The sequence below is a fragment of the Tamandua tetradactyla genome, chromosome 3 (assembly GCF_023851605.1).
Source record: "Tamandua tetradactyla isolate mTamTet1 chromosome 3, mTamTet1.pri, whole genome shotgun sequence".
Taxonomy (NCBI): Eukaryota; Metazoa; Chordata; class Mammalia; order Pilosa; family Myrmecophagidae; genus Tamandua; species Tamandua tetradactyla.
The window spans coordinates 128,729,000-128,745,414 of NC_135329.1; the positions used below are offsets into that span (position 1 = coordinate 128,729,000).

The window sequence follows — 16,415 nt, forward strand, 5'->3', positions numbered from 1 at the left end:
ATGCAAGGTACCAGAAATGGAATGGCTTTTAAAAAGGGGAATTTAATAAGTTGCAAGTTTACAGTTATAAAGCTGTGAGAATGTCCAAGTTAAAGCAAAGCTATAGAAATCTCAAGTCTATGGCAAAGCAAAGCTATAGATATGTCAAGTCTATGGCATCCAGGGAAAGATACTTTGGTTCCAGAATGCTGATGACATTCAGGGTTTCTCTTGCAACTGGAAAGGCACATGGCAACATCTACTAGCTTTCTCTCCAGGCTTCTTGTTTCATGAAGCTCCCCCTGGGGCGTTTTCCTTCTTCATCGTCAAAGGTCCCTGGCTGCCTGGGTGTTGGTGGTTCTGATGGCTCTGAAGCTTTCTCCAAAATGTTTCTTCTTTTAAAGGATTCCAATAAACTAATCAAGACCCACCTGGAATGTGTGGGGTCACATCTCCCTCTAATCAAAAAATTGGGAGTGTCACATCTCCACGGAGATAACCTCATCAAATTTCCAACCTACCATACTGACTAGGGATTAAAAGAAAAGCTGCCCTCACAGGATGGATCATGATTGAAACATGGCTTTTCCAGGATACATAATCCTTACAAACCAGCACATTTCATATCATTTTGTTCGTTCATTTCTCTTTTTCTTTATTGCAACCTCCTTTTCTGTACAGTTGATCTTTTGTGATGTATCTGACTGATCCCTTTCTAATTTCTGTGTTAATTTTTTTTAAATTTTTAATGTTAAATATAACATATACAAAGAAAAGAAGGAAAAAGCAATGATTTTCAATGTATACTTCAATAAGTAGTAACACAACAGATTTCAGAGTTTGTTATGGGTTACCATTCCATTATTTCAGATTTTTCCTTCTAGCTGATCCAAAACACTGGAGGCTAAAAGAAATATTTTTTTTCTCTTTTGTGAAAAATAGCATATATACAAAAAAGCAATAAATTTCAAAGCACACTGCAGCATTAGTTGTAGAACAGATTTCAGAGTTTGGCATGGATTGCAATTCCACAATTTTAGGTTTTACTTCTAGCTGCTCTAAGATAATGGGGACGAAAAGAAATATCAGTGTAATGATTCAGCAATCATACAAACCCTAACTTCCCTGTATAACTTGATGTCACCTTAGATCTTTCTCCCACTCTTTAGGGGTATTTGGGCTATGCCCATTCTAAATTTTTCAGGTTGTAAGGGGCTGTCAATAGTGTGGGATAGGGAAATGGAACCAGTTGATATTCTGGAGAGGCTGGCCCCTCTAGGTTTCAGGACTTACCTGGTCTAGGGACCCATCTGGAGGTTGTAAGTTTCTGGAAAATTACCCTAGTGCACGGAACCTTTGAAGAATCTTATATAACACCGTAGGTATTCTTTAGGATTGGCAGGAATGGTTTATGTTGGGGTTTGGCAAGTTATAGTAGGTAGCAATGTCCAACTGAAGCTTGCATAAGAGTGACCTCCAGAGTAGCCTCTCGACTCCTTTTGAACTCTCTCAACCACAGATACCTTATTTCTTACACTTCTTTTCCCCTTTTTTGGTCAGGATGGTATTGTTAATCCCATAGTGCTGGGGCCAGACTCATCCCTGGGAGTTGTCTCCCATGCCAGCAGGGAGACTTTCATCCCTGGATGTCATGTCCCATGTAGGGGGGAGGAAAATGATTTCACTTGCAGAGTTGGGCTTAGAGAGAGAGGCCATATCTGAGCAACAAAAGAGGTCCTCCAGAAGTAACTCTTAGGAGTACCTGTAGGTTGGCTAAGCTTCTCCACTATATACATAGGCTTCACAAGAGTAAGCCTCAAGATCAAGGGTGTGGCCTATTGATTTGGGTGTCCCTAATGTTTAATACAGTGTCAGGGGTTTCCCCAGTTATAAAGTTTAATAGTTCCATATTTTTTCTTCCATTCCTCAAGGGACTTTGCCAATATTTTTTTATTATCTCTGCTTAGTATACTCTAGGATATATCCAGGCATTACATTAGGATATACAGGATTAAAGGCTTCCATTCTAACTCTGGGCTTCCTGTGTTTGGATTGTTTAAATGATCTATCCAGACAGATTGAGTTAGATCATGTGCCACAGAATGGCACATTGGGTTCTGGACAAAGTCAACCTTTCTTCCTCTGGTCTCAAAGAGTAGATGTGGTTCTAAAATATATACAAAGTCTTCCTTACCTTATTATTATGAATTATGAGTACCTCATTTATTATGAATTACCTTAATCATGACCTGATTGGCTTCATTCTTAACTCTAAATACCAGGTTATACATATATAAAACACCATCTCAAAATCCATAAATAATAATTACCACTCCAGGCTAAATATGATTGTTTTAAGAGCTTACAATCTAGGTGCCTGTTTTCCTATAGATATTTCTAAATGATTCTGTACAATAATTACTCTTTTGTTTCTGGCTTATTTTGCCTCACCAAATGTCCCACATGTTCATTCACAATGTTGTATGCCTCACAACATAATACTCAATCATAAGTATACACCATAACTGACCAATCTACTTCTCAACCACTGCATCCTTCAGCTACCTTCATTCTTTAGGTATTATATATAATGCCCAAAGTCAACAGTCCATCAACACTCAATTTCAGATAATTTCCTGGTTCCCAAGAGAAAGAAAACCAACAAACACACCCCCACCAGTGAGAAAATCTAAACCTCCCCTCAACTCTTATCTCTACTCTCATTATTTGCCCCCAGTCTTGCTGTGGTACCATTGATGTTTCCCTGTTAAACATATCTCATAGCATTCAATAGCAGTTTTCCCCTACACTCCAAACTTATACACTCTTTGCACAAGAGTTATACCTTTAAAGGAGTTCATGCAAGAACTTATTTATATTTGTAGTGTTAATTAGTGGGACACATGGGTCTATGGAACACCTTTCAATCATGTTCACCTTCAATATGGTAATATTTCTTGTAGACCCACTAGTGAACTATCTTCACTTTGATCTATTCCCTTCTATTTGAGTACAACCTCATTAGCTAACCATTCACTTACCTCAAGCTTCTGTGTATCTCAAGGTCCCCTATATTCTGTATTATAAGCCTCTGATTTTGCCTTTACCATGGTCATAAATGTGGAATCATACAGTATCTATCTTTTTTTTGGCTGGCTTATTTCACTCAGCATTATGTCCTCAAGGTTCATCCACATTGTTATATGTTTCAGGACATCATTCTCGTCTTAGTGCTGCATAATATTCCATCGTATGTACATACCACATAATTGTTAATGGGCACTTGGATTGTTTCCATCTTTTGGTAATTGTAAATAATGCTGCTATGAGCATTGGTGTGCAAATGTCTGTTTGTGTCACTGCTTTCAGCTCTTCTGTGTATATACCGAGTGGTGGTATTGTTGGGTCATACAGCAACTCCATATTTAGTTTCCTAAGGAATCACCAAACTGTTTTCCGTAGTGGCTATACCATTATATATTCCCAGCAACCATGCATAAGTGTCCTAATTTTTCCACAACCTCTCCAACTTTTGTAGTTTCCTGTTTGTTTAACAGCAGCCATCCTTATAGATGGGAGTTGGTATTTCCTTGTAGTCTTGATCTGCATTTCCCTTATAGCTAATGAAAATGAGCATCTCTTCATTTGCTATATATCCATCTGTATTTGCTCTTCAGAAAAATTCCTATTCACATATTTAGCCCATTTCATAAATGCATTGGTTGTTCTTTTGTTGTTGAGTTGTATGATTTCTTTACGTATTCAGTATATCAAACCTTTGTCCAATGTGTGATTTCCAAGTATTTTCTCCCATTGAGTTGGCTGCCTCTTCACCTTTTTGACAAAGTCTTTTGAAGCACAAAAGCATTTGATTTTGAGGAGTTCCCATTTATCTATTTTTTTCTTTTGTTGCTTGTGCTTTGGGTGTAAAGTTCAGGAAGCTACCTCCTATTACTAAGTCTTAAAGATTTTCCCTACATTTTCTTCTAGGAGCTTTACATTTAGGTGTTTGATTCACTTTGAGTTAATTTTTGTTTAGGGTGTAAAGTAAGGGTCCTCTTTCATTCTTTTGGCTATTGATATCCAGTTCTCCCATGTCCATTTATTGAAAAGATTATTTTGTCCCAGTTCAGTGGATTTGGGGGCCTTATCAAAGATCAGTTGACCATAGGTTTGGTGGTCTATTTCTGCACTCTTGATTCAATTCTATTAAATCAAGGTCAATAGTTCTACTTTGTGCCAGTACCATGCTGTTTTGACCACTGTAGCTTTATAATCAGTTTTAAAATGAGAAAGTGTTAATTCTCCCATTTTGCTCTTCTTTTTTAGGATGCTTTGAGTTATTCTGCGTCTCTTTCCCTTCCTTTCCCTTCCAGATGAATTTGGTAACTAGTTTTCCAAGTCTTCAAAGTAGGTTGTTGGAATTATGATTTGGTACTGCATTGAATCTGTAGATCAGTTGGGATAGAATTGACATATTAACTGTATTTAACCTCCCTATCTATGAGCAGGGAATGGGAATGTCTTCCCACCTATTTAGATCTCCTGTGATTTATTTTAGTGATGTTATGTAGTTTTCTGTGTACAAGTCCTTTGTATCCCTAGTTAAGTTTATTACTAGATACTTGATTCTTTTAGTTGTTATTTTGAATGGAATTTTTTTCCTTAACTGACTCCTCAGCTAGGTCATTATTTGTATATAGAGACATTACTGATTTTTGCACATTAATTTTATATCCCGGCACCTTGTTGAATTTGTTTATTAGTTCAAGTAACTTTCTTGAGGATTTCCCAGGTACAATATCATGTCATCTGCAAATAATGAAAGTTTAATTCTTCCTTTCCAATTTGGATACCTTTTATTTCTTTTTCCTGCATGATTGTTCTAGCTAGAACTTCTAGCACAATGCTGAATAATAGTGGTGACAGAGGGTATCCTTGTCTTATTTCTGATCTTAGGGGGAAGCTCTCAGTCTCTCTCCATTGAGTATGATGCTGGCTATGGGTTTTTTCATATATGCCCTTTAACATATCGAAGAAATTACCTTTGATTCCTACTTTTGAAGTGTTTTTATCAAAAAAGTATGTTGAATTTTGTTAAATGCTTTCTCAGCATCAATTGCGATGATCATGTGATTTTTCCCTTTCGATTTGTTAATGTGCTATATTACATTAATTGATTTTCTTGTGATGAACCATCCTTGTATTCCTGGCATAAACCCTATTTGGCCATGGTGTATAATTTTTTTAATGTATTGTTGGATTTGATTTGCTAGTATTTTGTTGAGAATTTTGGCATCTCTGTCCATTAGGAAAATTGGTCTATAGTTTTCCTTTCTTTTAGCATCTTTACCCAGCTTTGGTATTAAAGCGATGTAAGCTTCATAAAATGAACTAGGTAGTGTTCATTTCCCTCATTTTTTTTAGAAAATTTTGAGCAGGATTGGTATTAGTTCTTTGTGGAATATTTGATAAAGTTCCCCTGTGAAGTCATCTGGTCCTGGACTTTTCTTTGTAGGAAGATTTTTGATGACTGACTGAATCTCTTTACTTGTGATTGGTTTGTTGAGATCTTCTATTTCTTCTTGAGTCCATGTAGCTTGTTCATGGGTTTCCAGGAATTTGGCCATTTCAACTAAATTGTCTAGTTTATTGGCATATGGTTGTTCATAGTATCCTCTTATGATTTTTAAAAATTTCTTCAGGGTCTTTGGTAATGACCCCCCTTTCATTTCTGATCTTGTTTATTTGCATCCTCTCTCTTTTTTTCTTTTTCAGTCTTGCTAGTGGTCCATCGATTTTATTAATTTTCTCAGAGAATCAACTTTTGGTTTTACTGATTCTTTTTCTGTTGTTCTTTTGTTCTCCCATTCACTTAACTCTGTTTTAATCCACATTATTTCTCTTCTTCTATTTGCTTTGGGGTTGGTTTGCTATTCTTTCTCAAGTTCTTCCAGGTAATCAGTTAAGTCCTTGATTTTTTTGCTTTTTTTTCTTTTTTAATATAGGCTTTTAAGGCAATAAATTTCCCTCTCAGCACAGCCTTTGCCAAATCCCATACATTCTGATATGTTGTATTCTCATTTTCATTTGTCTTCAGATAGATATCGATTTCTCTAACAATTTCTTCTTTGACCCAGTGGTTGTTTAAGAGTGTGTTATTTAATCTCCATATATTTGTGAATGTTCTCGTTCTTTGGTCATTATTGATCAGCTTCATTCCATCGTGGTCAGAGAAAGTCCTTTGAATTATTTCAAAGGTTTTTAAATTTATAAAGACCTGTTTTGGGCCACAGCATATGATCTATCCTGGAGAATATTCCATGAGCACTAGAGAAGAATGTATATCCTGGTGTTTTGGGGGTGTAATGACCTATATCTGTCTGTTAGGTCTAGTTCTTTATCAAATTGTTGAAGTTCTCTATTTTCTTGCTGATATTCTGTCTAGTTGTTCTATCTATATAGGGGAGTGGTATATTGAAGTCTCCTGCTATTATTATTGTTGAAACGTCTGTCACTCCCTTTAGTTTTGCCCATGTCTGTCTCATGTACTTTGGAGCTCCCTCATTGAGAGCATAAACATTTATGATTGTTATTTTTTCTTGGTGAATTGTCTCTCTTTTTTAAATATATAGTGTTCTTCTTTGTCTCTTATGATGTCTTTACATTTAAGGTCTATTTTTGTCTGATATTAGTATAGCTACTCCTGCTTTGTTTTCATTTCACCTTGCATGGAGCATCTTTTTCCATTCTTTCACTTTCAATCTATTTGTATCCTTGTGTCTAAGATGAGTCTCTTGTAAGCAGCATAGAGCTGGATTATATTTCTTGATCCATTCTGCCAAACTATATCTTTAATCAGTAGGTTTAGTCTGTTAACATTCAAAGTTATTACTGTAAATGCATTTCCTGAATCCACCATCTTATCTTTGGATTTTATTTTTCAGATCTATATATTCTTTTCCCTCTTTCTCTTTTTTATATTTTAAGTTATCCTTCCTGGTACTCTTCAATTCTGTGTCCTCCTCCAGACATTCCTGTCCTGTTTTGTTTTGTTTCTTCAGCCAGCAGAGCTCCATTAGTATTTCTTGTAGGGCTGGTCTCATTCTTTCAGCATTGTTTGTCTGTGAAAATTTTAATCTCTCCCTCAGTTTTGAAGGACAATTTGGCTGGGTACAGAATTCTTGGCTGGACGTCTTTCTCTTTCAGGATCTTAAATATATCATACCACTGCCTTCTCACCTCCATGGTGCCGGTTGAATAGTTTGAACTCCATCTTACGTGGTTTCCCTTGTATGTGCTAGATTGTTTTCCTCTTGCCACTTTCAGGATTTTCTGCTTCTCTTCAACAATTGACAGACTGAGTATTATGTGTCTTGGGGAAGGCCTATTTGGATTTATTCTATTTGGAGTTTGTTGGACTTATTTCATTTGCATATTTATGTCCTTTATAAGGGTTGGGAAGTTTTCCCCCATTATATCCTCACCTAATCTTCATAGCCCTTTACTCTTCTCTCTTCCTTCTAGGACACCTATATTTGTGAACTTTGTTTCATCCAGTATTTCCCTGAGATCTAATTCAAAATTTTCCATCTTTTTTTTGCCCTTTTCTCTTTTGTGTTTTCAAAATCAGTTGCCCTGTCCTTTGGTTCACTTATTCTTTCTTCTGCCTTCTCAAATCTGCTGCTGTTTGTCTCTAGTACATTTTTTATTTGGTCTACAGCATCTTTAATCTCTGCGGTATCCACTGTTTTTCTATTTATTCCTTCAAATTTCTCTTTATGCTCTTCTGTTGTCTTCTTGATCTCCTTTATGTTATTAGCCATCCCACCGATTTTATTTAGTAGACTTATATGAACATCTTTGATTAGCTATTCCAAAGTCTGTGTCTCCTTCAGTGTTTTAATTTGGTCATAAGGCTGGGCTCCATCTGTCTGCATCTTGATATGCTTAGTGATCTTCTGTTGCCTTCAAGCATGCAAATACCTTGATAGAGTTACTTTGGAAGTAGCTTGCCCAGAGCTAGGGGACATAGTGGGGATGTGCACATATGCTGATCTGAGAGAGGCTTATATGATATGCAGTGTGCAGACCTGGGTGGGGTAGTGTTGCATGAATATAGGATCTGGGGATGGGGGTGGTCTAGGTATGAAGGTGAGTGCCAACAGCCAGGCTGCACCAATGGCCACCAGCAGGGGGCAGGGAGGGGAAGGGCTGGGCACAGGTGCGCAGATCTAGGGAGGGGTGGGGGCAATACTGTGTGCTCACATGTGAGGGGGGTTGGGCCAGGGTATGCATGTGCATGCTTGTGGGTGGGGTTGCAGGGCAGGGAGATATAGTTGGGGCAGGGGGACTTGGAATGGTGGGGGGCAGATGACAGAGTTCAGATGTGTAGGGTATGGGGGGAGTCATAAGGCAGGGCAGCATGCATGAGGATACCCCATTTAAGGAATGTAGCTTGGCTTATTAGTCCCAGTCTCCCTTTTCAACTTTTGCAACCCGGGCTTCCCTATGTGATGTAAGAGACCCTTCCAGGTCACTTACACTCTGGAATCACTATCCCAGTTGCCTTCTCATTCCTTCCCTAGCTCTTCCTTGGAGCAGAGGTGAACCCGTCCTATCCTATTCCACCATCTTCCCAGAAGTCGTATTAATTTTTTTTTTAATAATTTCTTTGTGTTCACCCTGGGGTTTATATTATAAACCTACATCTAGAACCAATTCACTATAAAAGGCATCAACTTACCTTCAATAGCAAACATGTTCTCTGGTCCCTTATCCCTCTGTTTCCTCCCTTTATGTTGCTTTTGTCCCACTTTATTACACTATATTTTGCAAGTCCATGATAAGAACATATGACTTTTTGTTGTTCAATTGTACTCTGACTCTTACAGGAATTAAAGAGTAGAGTTGTATATTGAAGAGGCTGTACTATTAGGTTTTGTATTTACCATTTTAGTAACCCTTACTGACAATCATCATTTCTTCAAAATAGTCCAAGACTCTTTTGTGTTTTCCTTTCAACCTACAGAACTCCCTTTGGTACTTCTTATAGGGCAGAACTTTTGTGGACAAACTGTCTCAGTTTCTGTTTATCTGTAAATATTTTAAACTCTCCCTCATTTTTGAAGGACAGTTTTGCCAGATAAAGAATTTGGAACTGGTAATTTTTCTCTTTCAGTATCTCAAATTTATCACACCACTGCCTTCTCACCCCCATTGTTTCCGATGAGATTTCAGAGTGTAATCTTATTGAGGATCCGTTGTGTGATGGCCAGGCTCATGCGTCAACTTGGCCAGGTAATGGTGCCCAGTTGTTTGGTCAACCAGTTGTTCTAGTTTGCTCGATGCCAGAATGCAATATATCAGAATCAGAATGGCTTTTAAAATGGGGGATTTAATAAGTTGCTAGTTTACAGTTCTAAGGCTGAGAAAATGTCCAATGAAAACAACTCTATAGAAATGTCCAATCAAAGGCATCCAGGAACAGATACCTTGGTTCAAGAAGGCCGATGATATTCAGAATTTCTCTCTCATCTGGAAAGGCATATGGTGAACACAATAAATTTCTCTCTTGGCTGGAAGGGCATATGGTGAGCAAGGCATCATCTGCTACTTTCTCTCCTGGCTTCCTGTTTCATGAAGCTCCCTGGGAGGTGTTTTCCTTCTACATCTCCAAAGCTCACTGGCCTGTGGGCTCTCTGCTTCTCATGGCTATGTTGTTCTTCTCTGCTCTTTCTGAATCTCTTTCTTTCTCCAAAATGTTTCTTCTTTTATAGGATTCCAGAAATTTATCAAGACCCACCCAAATGGGTGGAGACATGTCATCACCTAATCCAGTTTAACAACCACTCTTGACTAAATCACATCACCCAGAGAAATGATCTGATTACAGTTTCAAACCTATAGTTTTGAATAGGGATTATTCAACCTTTATGAATGGGATTTAGATAAAACATGGCTTTTCTAGGGGATATACACCCTTCCAAACCAGCACACTAGCACTGGCCTAACTATTACTGTGATGATTTCACAGTCTTAAATCATTAGAAAGTTAATTGCATCTATGGCTGATAACATCTACCATCAAGCAAGGAGATGGCCTTCAGTAATGAGAGAGATTTCATCCAATCAGTTGAAAGCTTTAAAGGGAGGAGGGATGATTTCAGCAAACAGAAGAGAATCTTCATTTCTACTTCAGCCAGCCAACTTCTTCTAGGGAATTTGTCAAAAACCTTCATTGGAGTTACCAGCTTGTAGCCTACCCTACAGAAATTGGACCCCTGCATTTCCACAGTTGCGGGAGATAATTTTTTTTTTTTAACATGGGCAGGCACCAGGAATCGAACCCGGGTCCTCTGGCATGGAAGGCAAGCATTCTTGCCTGCTGAGCAACTGTGGCCTGCCCTGCAGGAGATAATTTTATAAATCTCATAATATTTATGGATAGCTCTTGCTGGTTCTATTTTCCTAGAGAACCCTGACAATGCATCTTGAATATGACAAATTGTTTTTCTCTTGCTGCTTTCATAATTCTTTCTTTATCTTTGGCATTTGACATTCTAATTAGTATGTGTCTCAGAGAAAGTCTATTGGGATTTATTCTGTTGGGGGAAAATTGTGCTTCTTGGACATATATATTTATATCTTTCATAAGAGTCAGTAAATTTTCAGCCATTATTTCCTCAAATCTTCTTTCTTCCCCTTTTCCCTTCTCTTCTCCTTCTGGGTCACCCATGATACATACATTTGTGCACTTCATGCTGTCATTCAAATCCTTGAGACACATCTCAATTTTTTCTGCTCTTTTCTCTATCTGTTCTTCTGACTATATGATTTTGGTTCTCCTGTCTTCTAATTTGCTGATTCTTCTGATTGCTCAGATTTACTATTGTATACCTGCAGTATATTTTTAATCTGTACTATTATGCCTTTCATCTCCATATATTTTGTTATGTTTTTGTTTATACTTTCAAATTCTTCTTTAAACACACACATTTTTTTCCTACCTGATATTTTCCTCTTTCATCTATTCAGCATTTGTGGAGTTCTTCTCCAGTCTCTACCATCCTCCAGAGTTCTGAACAAGTGGGGTTTGTCCTTTCATTCACTGTATCTCTGTGGAGGTTTTTCAGATGATGTCTTACATCACCATATTGATAATGACCATAATTCTTTTTGCCAGTGTAGACCCAGCCTCTGTGTTCAATATATTTTTTAACCCCTAAGTGGTGTGACAAAAAGCCTAGCAAAAGGATAAGGTAGGTCCTACCTAAAATAATTCTTTATGTATGACTAATTATGTACATGATGAAATAGACTATGACCTGACTTAAATCAAATATCAGCTACTAAAATCTGTTCTGTAAGCTTCTTAGCTTTGTTCCATAAAGGCAAAAATAAACTTAACACCTATCAAAAATTAAGAAATCAAGCATACATCACACAAATGCATACTGATCAATTTCCTGCAAGAAGTAAATGTAAAGATCTTTAATTATATTAATAGTTGAAAAATACAAAAATCTATGGAGTTAAAAATGTTAGCTGGTAATAGAAGCAAATAGAATCAACAGGGATAAAAAGAAAGAGATCTAATTGAATAAATTAAGAACTTTTGAAAATCCTGAGGGACATATTTATTACAAATATTTTTCTTATATAAAAAGTAGCTGTTATAAAAGGAAAGGTAGAGATGGAATAGGGTGATGTACAGCTGTGTGGTCTTTGCTTCAACTTCCTCATCTGCAAAGTAAGGATAATAATAGTACTTCTCTCAACCATTGTGTGTTTTAAAGGAGTTATACATGACTAACATACTGTAACAACTATACACATTAGCACTGTTACTCACTGTGATGGTTAATTTTCTGTCTCAATTTGGGAAGGTTATGTTGTCCAGGTGTTTGGTTAAGCACACACTGGCCTGACTGTTCCTGTGAGGATATTAAGTACACGATGGGACTAGCATCCACCAGTTGACTTTAAGTAAAGAAGAATACCCTCCATAATATGGTTTCCTTATCCAATCAGTTGGAAGTCTTAAAAGCAAGAACTGAGAGTTCCAGGGATCAGAAGAAATTCTGCCTCAAGGCCTATACCCTTCAATCCTTGCTGAGTTTCCAGCCTAAGGAATTCAAATTCAATAATTCAACATCACTTTCACTGGAATTTCCAGCCTCTGGCCTGCCTTAAAAATGTCTGTGTGTGTATGTGTATGTGTGTGTGTGTGAGAAGAGGAGTCAGGGAGAGGAGCACTCAGACTAAGGTATGGAAGGCTGCATGGATGGGGGAACAGACACCCCACTTTTAGGGAACCCCAGGGGCCCTCTGAGGGTGGGCAGGTGACTGTCTGGGCACCTGAGAGTCAAACAGTAGCAGAGCAATTTCGGGAGCCACTGGAAAGACCTTTAGGGCTACTAGGCACAGGAGGATTAAATAAATGTTGCCACAGGAGTCTCCTACCTTCATATGGACTAATCAGACTCAAAATATGATCTGCACAGACTTTCAGCCTATAACTCCATTATTTTCTATAGCCTTGGAAAAAATAACTTTTAGAACACAATTTAAAAATACATATTTTTTGCTTTATAGTTATTAATCACTAAAGCAATTTAACTTGCAATTTACAGGGTCTAATACTTACCAGATCATACCTAGATTTGTGAGGAAAATATCTTTGTAACATGTCCAGATACAGAGTCCTTCTACCAATGAGATCTCTCGGATACTGATCTAAAATAGCCTGGTAAATCCAGTGTTCTTCTTTATTTAAATGGAAGTTGCTGGAAGCAAAAAAAAAAAAAAAAAAAAATCACAAAATATTATTGAGCAATTGTGGGAGCTTGAAGGACTTTAAATTGCTCAAGCTATTAGTAAGCGATAATTATGCAAAATGAAGTTGTATGGGCTTTTAAATACATTAACAAAATTTGATATTGGATATAGGAAAATATTGGGTATACAGAAAATTCTAATAAATATAATAGGTTCTTTCAATCCCTTATTTGGTCTTGCCATGAATCCCAGGTATAATTTGAAGAAATTTGACAATTAGACATACTATTTTTAAAATTTTAATTTTATTTTGCCGAAGCAATATTTTAAACATCATGATCAATGGATGAAATAAACAAAATTTGGAAAATAAATCATTACACATACAGATTAAAAATGAATCTTATTTATTCAACAAAAATTAAGTCTGAGGAAAGCATTCATTTAAGGTTTGAGTAATAACAAGTCTAAAATTATCTTTTAACTTTATCCTCTTGAATTCTTGGTTGGTAGAGGTAAAACTAGATATTGGTAGTTGAATTTAATATCATTAAAGAAATCCATTTGTAAATAGGCTCCCTTGGAGTCACCTTCCCAACAATCGTGTCCTCCATGCTTCCAAAGGGTCTTTTTAAATTTCAGAATACTCCTAGTCACTGGTCTTGTGTTGTAAAAAAGATATGTATTAGAATAGCCTTAATAAGAGTGAAAAAATTGTAATATCAGCTTGAACTCTAAACTGAATTAATATATTTTCTTTGTATTCCGAGTTTATTTGCATATTATTATTCATTCCATTTAATAAATTAGAATAATCAAATACAGTTGCAATCAGAAGGAATATTATTAGCAACAACTATTTTTTTGATCCAAGATGGAAACTTGCTATTGTTTACTTCTACTATATCAGTGGTCTTTCACATTAAGATTAATAGTGAATCACTTCTCAGCCTTTCGGCTAAAATCAAGTGTAAAGTTAATTGTTCAATTCAAAAATTACTCATAATATGTCTTCTATGCCCCTGAAAAATATGTGACAGTTGACAACAGAATAAAACACTCTTTAAATCAGATACTAATGGGAATTTCTCTGTCCTTATACAAGGTTACTTAGTTTCTAGAAACTATTTCATTTTTCTGGAAGTAGCAAGAAAGATAAAAATTATTTTTCAAAGGAGAGAATCCTCCCTACCAACTATATAATAGTAGGGAAAAGAGGGTTAGGGAAGAGGTTGGAGGATAAGGGAGGGAGTTGTGATGGAATGGTTTGTCAGTGTCTTAGTATCCTGGCAGCTAAAGCAAATACCATGCAATAGGTATGAGATTACAATTTTTAGGCTAGGAGAAATTCAAAATCAAGAAGTCATCAAGAGGATGCTTTCTCCCAGAAGACTGTGGCATTCTGGGGCTAATTGTCAGAGATCATTGGTCCTTGGCTTTTCTATATCACATGGCAATTAACATGGTGGCCTCTCTTGGCTTCTCCCTTCTCTTCTGGGTTCCACTGACTTCTAACTTCTGGCTGCTTCCTATGGCTTTCTCCCTGTCTTTCATCTGCTTATAAAGGATTCCAGTAATTCAGATTAAAACCTAACCTGACTCACTGGTCCCTACCTTAACTGAAGTAACATCTTGAAGAAATCTTATTTACAATCGGTCCACACTCACAGGAATGGATTAAGTTTTTCTGGAATATACAACTCAAAGCTGCCACAACCAGGAAGAAGAATACTCTAAAGTTCTTGAGTATGACATAATAATCAATTGCAGAGAAAGAATTTTAGTTGGATTTATTCATTGAACACACCAAGGGTTTTGGTCCCAACTGAATCAGGTATGCATGTGTTGGGGATTGAATCATGTCCCCCACAAAAGACATGTTCAGGTCTCAACCCCTGGTACTGTCGATGTGAATCCATTTGTAAATAAGATGCTTGAAGATGTTATTAGTTAATGGGTGCCCAAATTGAATGAGTGTGGGCTTTAATCCAATATGGCTGAAGTCTTTATAAGCAAAGGAAATTGGACACAGAAAGAAAGCCCTGGAAAGTAAAAGGCTGGAAGTCAACAGAACGAGAAGAGAAATGGGAAGATGCTGTCACATGCATTTCCATGTGATGGAAAAGCCAAGAAATCCCAAAGATTCCTTGCCAGGAGATATTGACCTCAAGAGGGAGGAAGTCTCTAGTTTCTGAAATGGTGAACCAATAAATTTACTGTTAAGTCAACCCACTGCATGATATTTATTTAAGCAGTCTGGAAATTAAAGCAACATGTATAGATCAAGGTTTCTGAAACAAATCATTTCAAATAGTGTAATTAATCAGGGAAGAAAGCTTGCCTGGGGTACTTGGCATTTAAATCACCATCATTAACAGAATGTGGTGTATGTGTGTGTGTGTGTGTGTGTGTATTTATACAGTAGAATATTATCCAGCTATAAAAAGGAATGCAGTTCTGAGGAGGAAGCTTGAAAACATTATGTTAAGTGAAATAAGCCAAACACAAAGAGAAACATATTGTATAACCTCAAATGTTAAATAATCAGAATTTAATATACTGATAAATTTAAATTTATCAGTATATGTTAAATAATCAGAATAAACAAAATCATAGAGTCAGAAACCAGAATACAGGCTACCGGGGGCAGGAGTGGGGGTGGGAAATGGGGAGATAATACTTAATAGATCCAGAGTTTCTGTTTGGGGTGATGGAAAAGTTTTGGTAATAGGTGGTGGTGATGGTGGCACAGTAGTGTGAATGTAATTAATAACACTGAATCATCTATATGAGTGTGGTTAAAAGGTGAAATTGAGGTTGTATTTAGGTTTACACAATAAAAATTTTAAGTAAAACCCATAGAGCTGAATAATACAAAGAGTGAACCCTAATGTAAACTAGGGACTTTAGTTGATATAACTATAATAATATAGTTACATAACTATAATAATACTGGTACATCATTTGTAACAAGTGTACCTCACTAAAGCAAAATGTTAATAGGGAAAGCTGCATGTGTGGGGTATGTGGAAGCTCTGTACTTTCTGCATGCTTTTTCTGTAAATCTGCAACTGCTCTAAAAACTAAAGAATTTTTTTGAAAAAAAGTTAAATGTTAAAAGTCTTTATGGACCATATCTCAGGTCCTCTCTCAAGGAACCCCTATTCATTCACAGTAATATGAGTTCATTATGATAGCAGATGAATTCTCTATTCCACACTGCAAGCAACAAAAAGAGTATAGACTTGAAGTCTGTGTCCACATATCTATAATTTATAATCAAAGGGATTTGAACATGTGATTATAAATGTATATATGTTGTATATGCTGCAGAGGGGGAAGTGACAGACTCTAGGTCCAACAAATTTTCTATTATTTTAAATTGTCACTTATTTATGTAATGGATAGTGTTGGGGCATCACTCAGATCTCCTTTACCAGCAGGTATTCCACTCACCAAGCTACACAGTCTTGGTTGACAAACCAATAGATGCCACCCCCTTCTCTGAAGAATTGCCCTGGGCCAATTAGGAACTGCTTTACCCAGGAAGTTTTATCCTGCCCCCTTTCAAAGGTGAACCACAGCCAATTACTGGCTGACACTGGGGTTCAGATGCCCAGCCCAGTTGCCTCAAGATGGGACAAACTCTGTGGTAT

At 36.9% G+C, this 16,415-nt stretch overlaps 1 protein-coding gene across 8 annotated transcripts in view; it reads right to left on the reverse strand.

The window, feature by feature from the left end:
* CCDC148 (coiled-coil domain containing 148) overlaps positions 1–16,415 on the reverse strand; it is a 354,676-nt gene that overhangs the window by 203,371 nt on the left and 134,890 nt on the right. For 7 of the 8 annotated variants that reach the window (XR_013172775.1, XM_077153903.1, XM_077153902.1 and 4 more), the window contains one exon: positions 12,629–12,767. Coding sequence is in view for 7 of the 8 variants with exons in the window: in XM_077153903.1 (XP_077010018.1) it covers positions 12,629–12,767 (139 nt within the window). In the remaining variant the exon portion in view is untranslated. The remainder of the gene's footprint in view (positions 1–12,628; positions 12,768–16,415) is intronic. The other variant, XM_077153906.1, reaches the window with a different exon arrangement.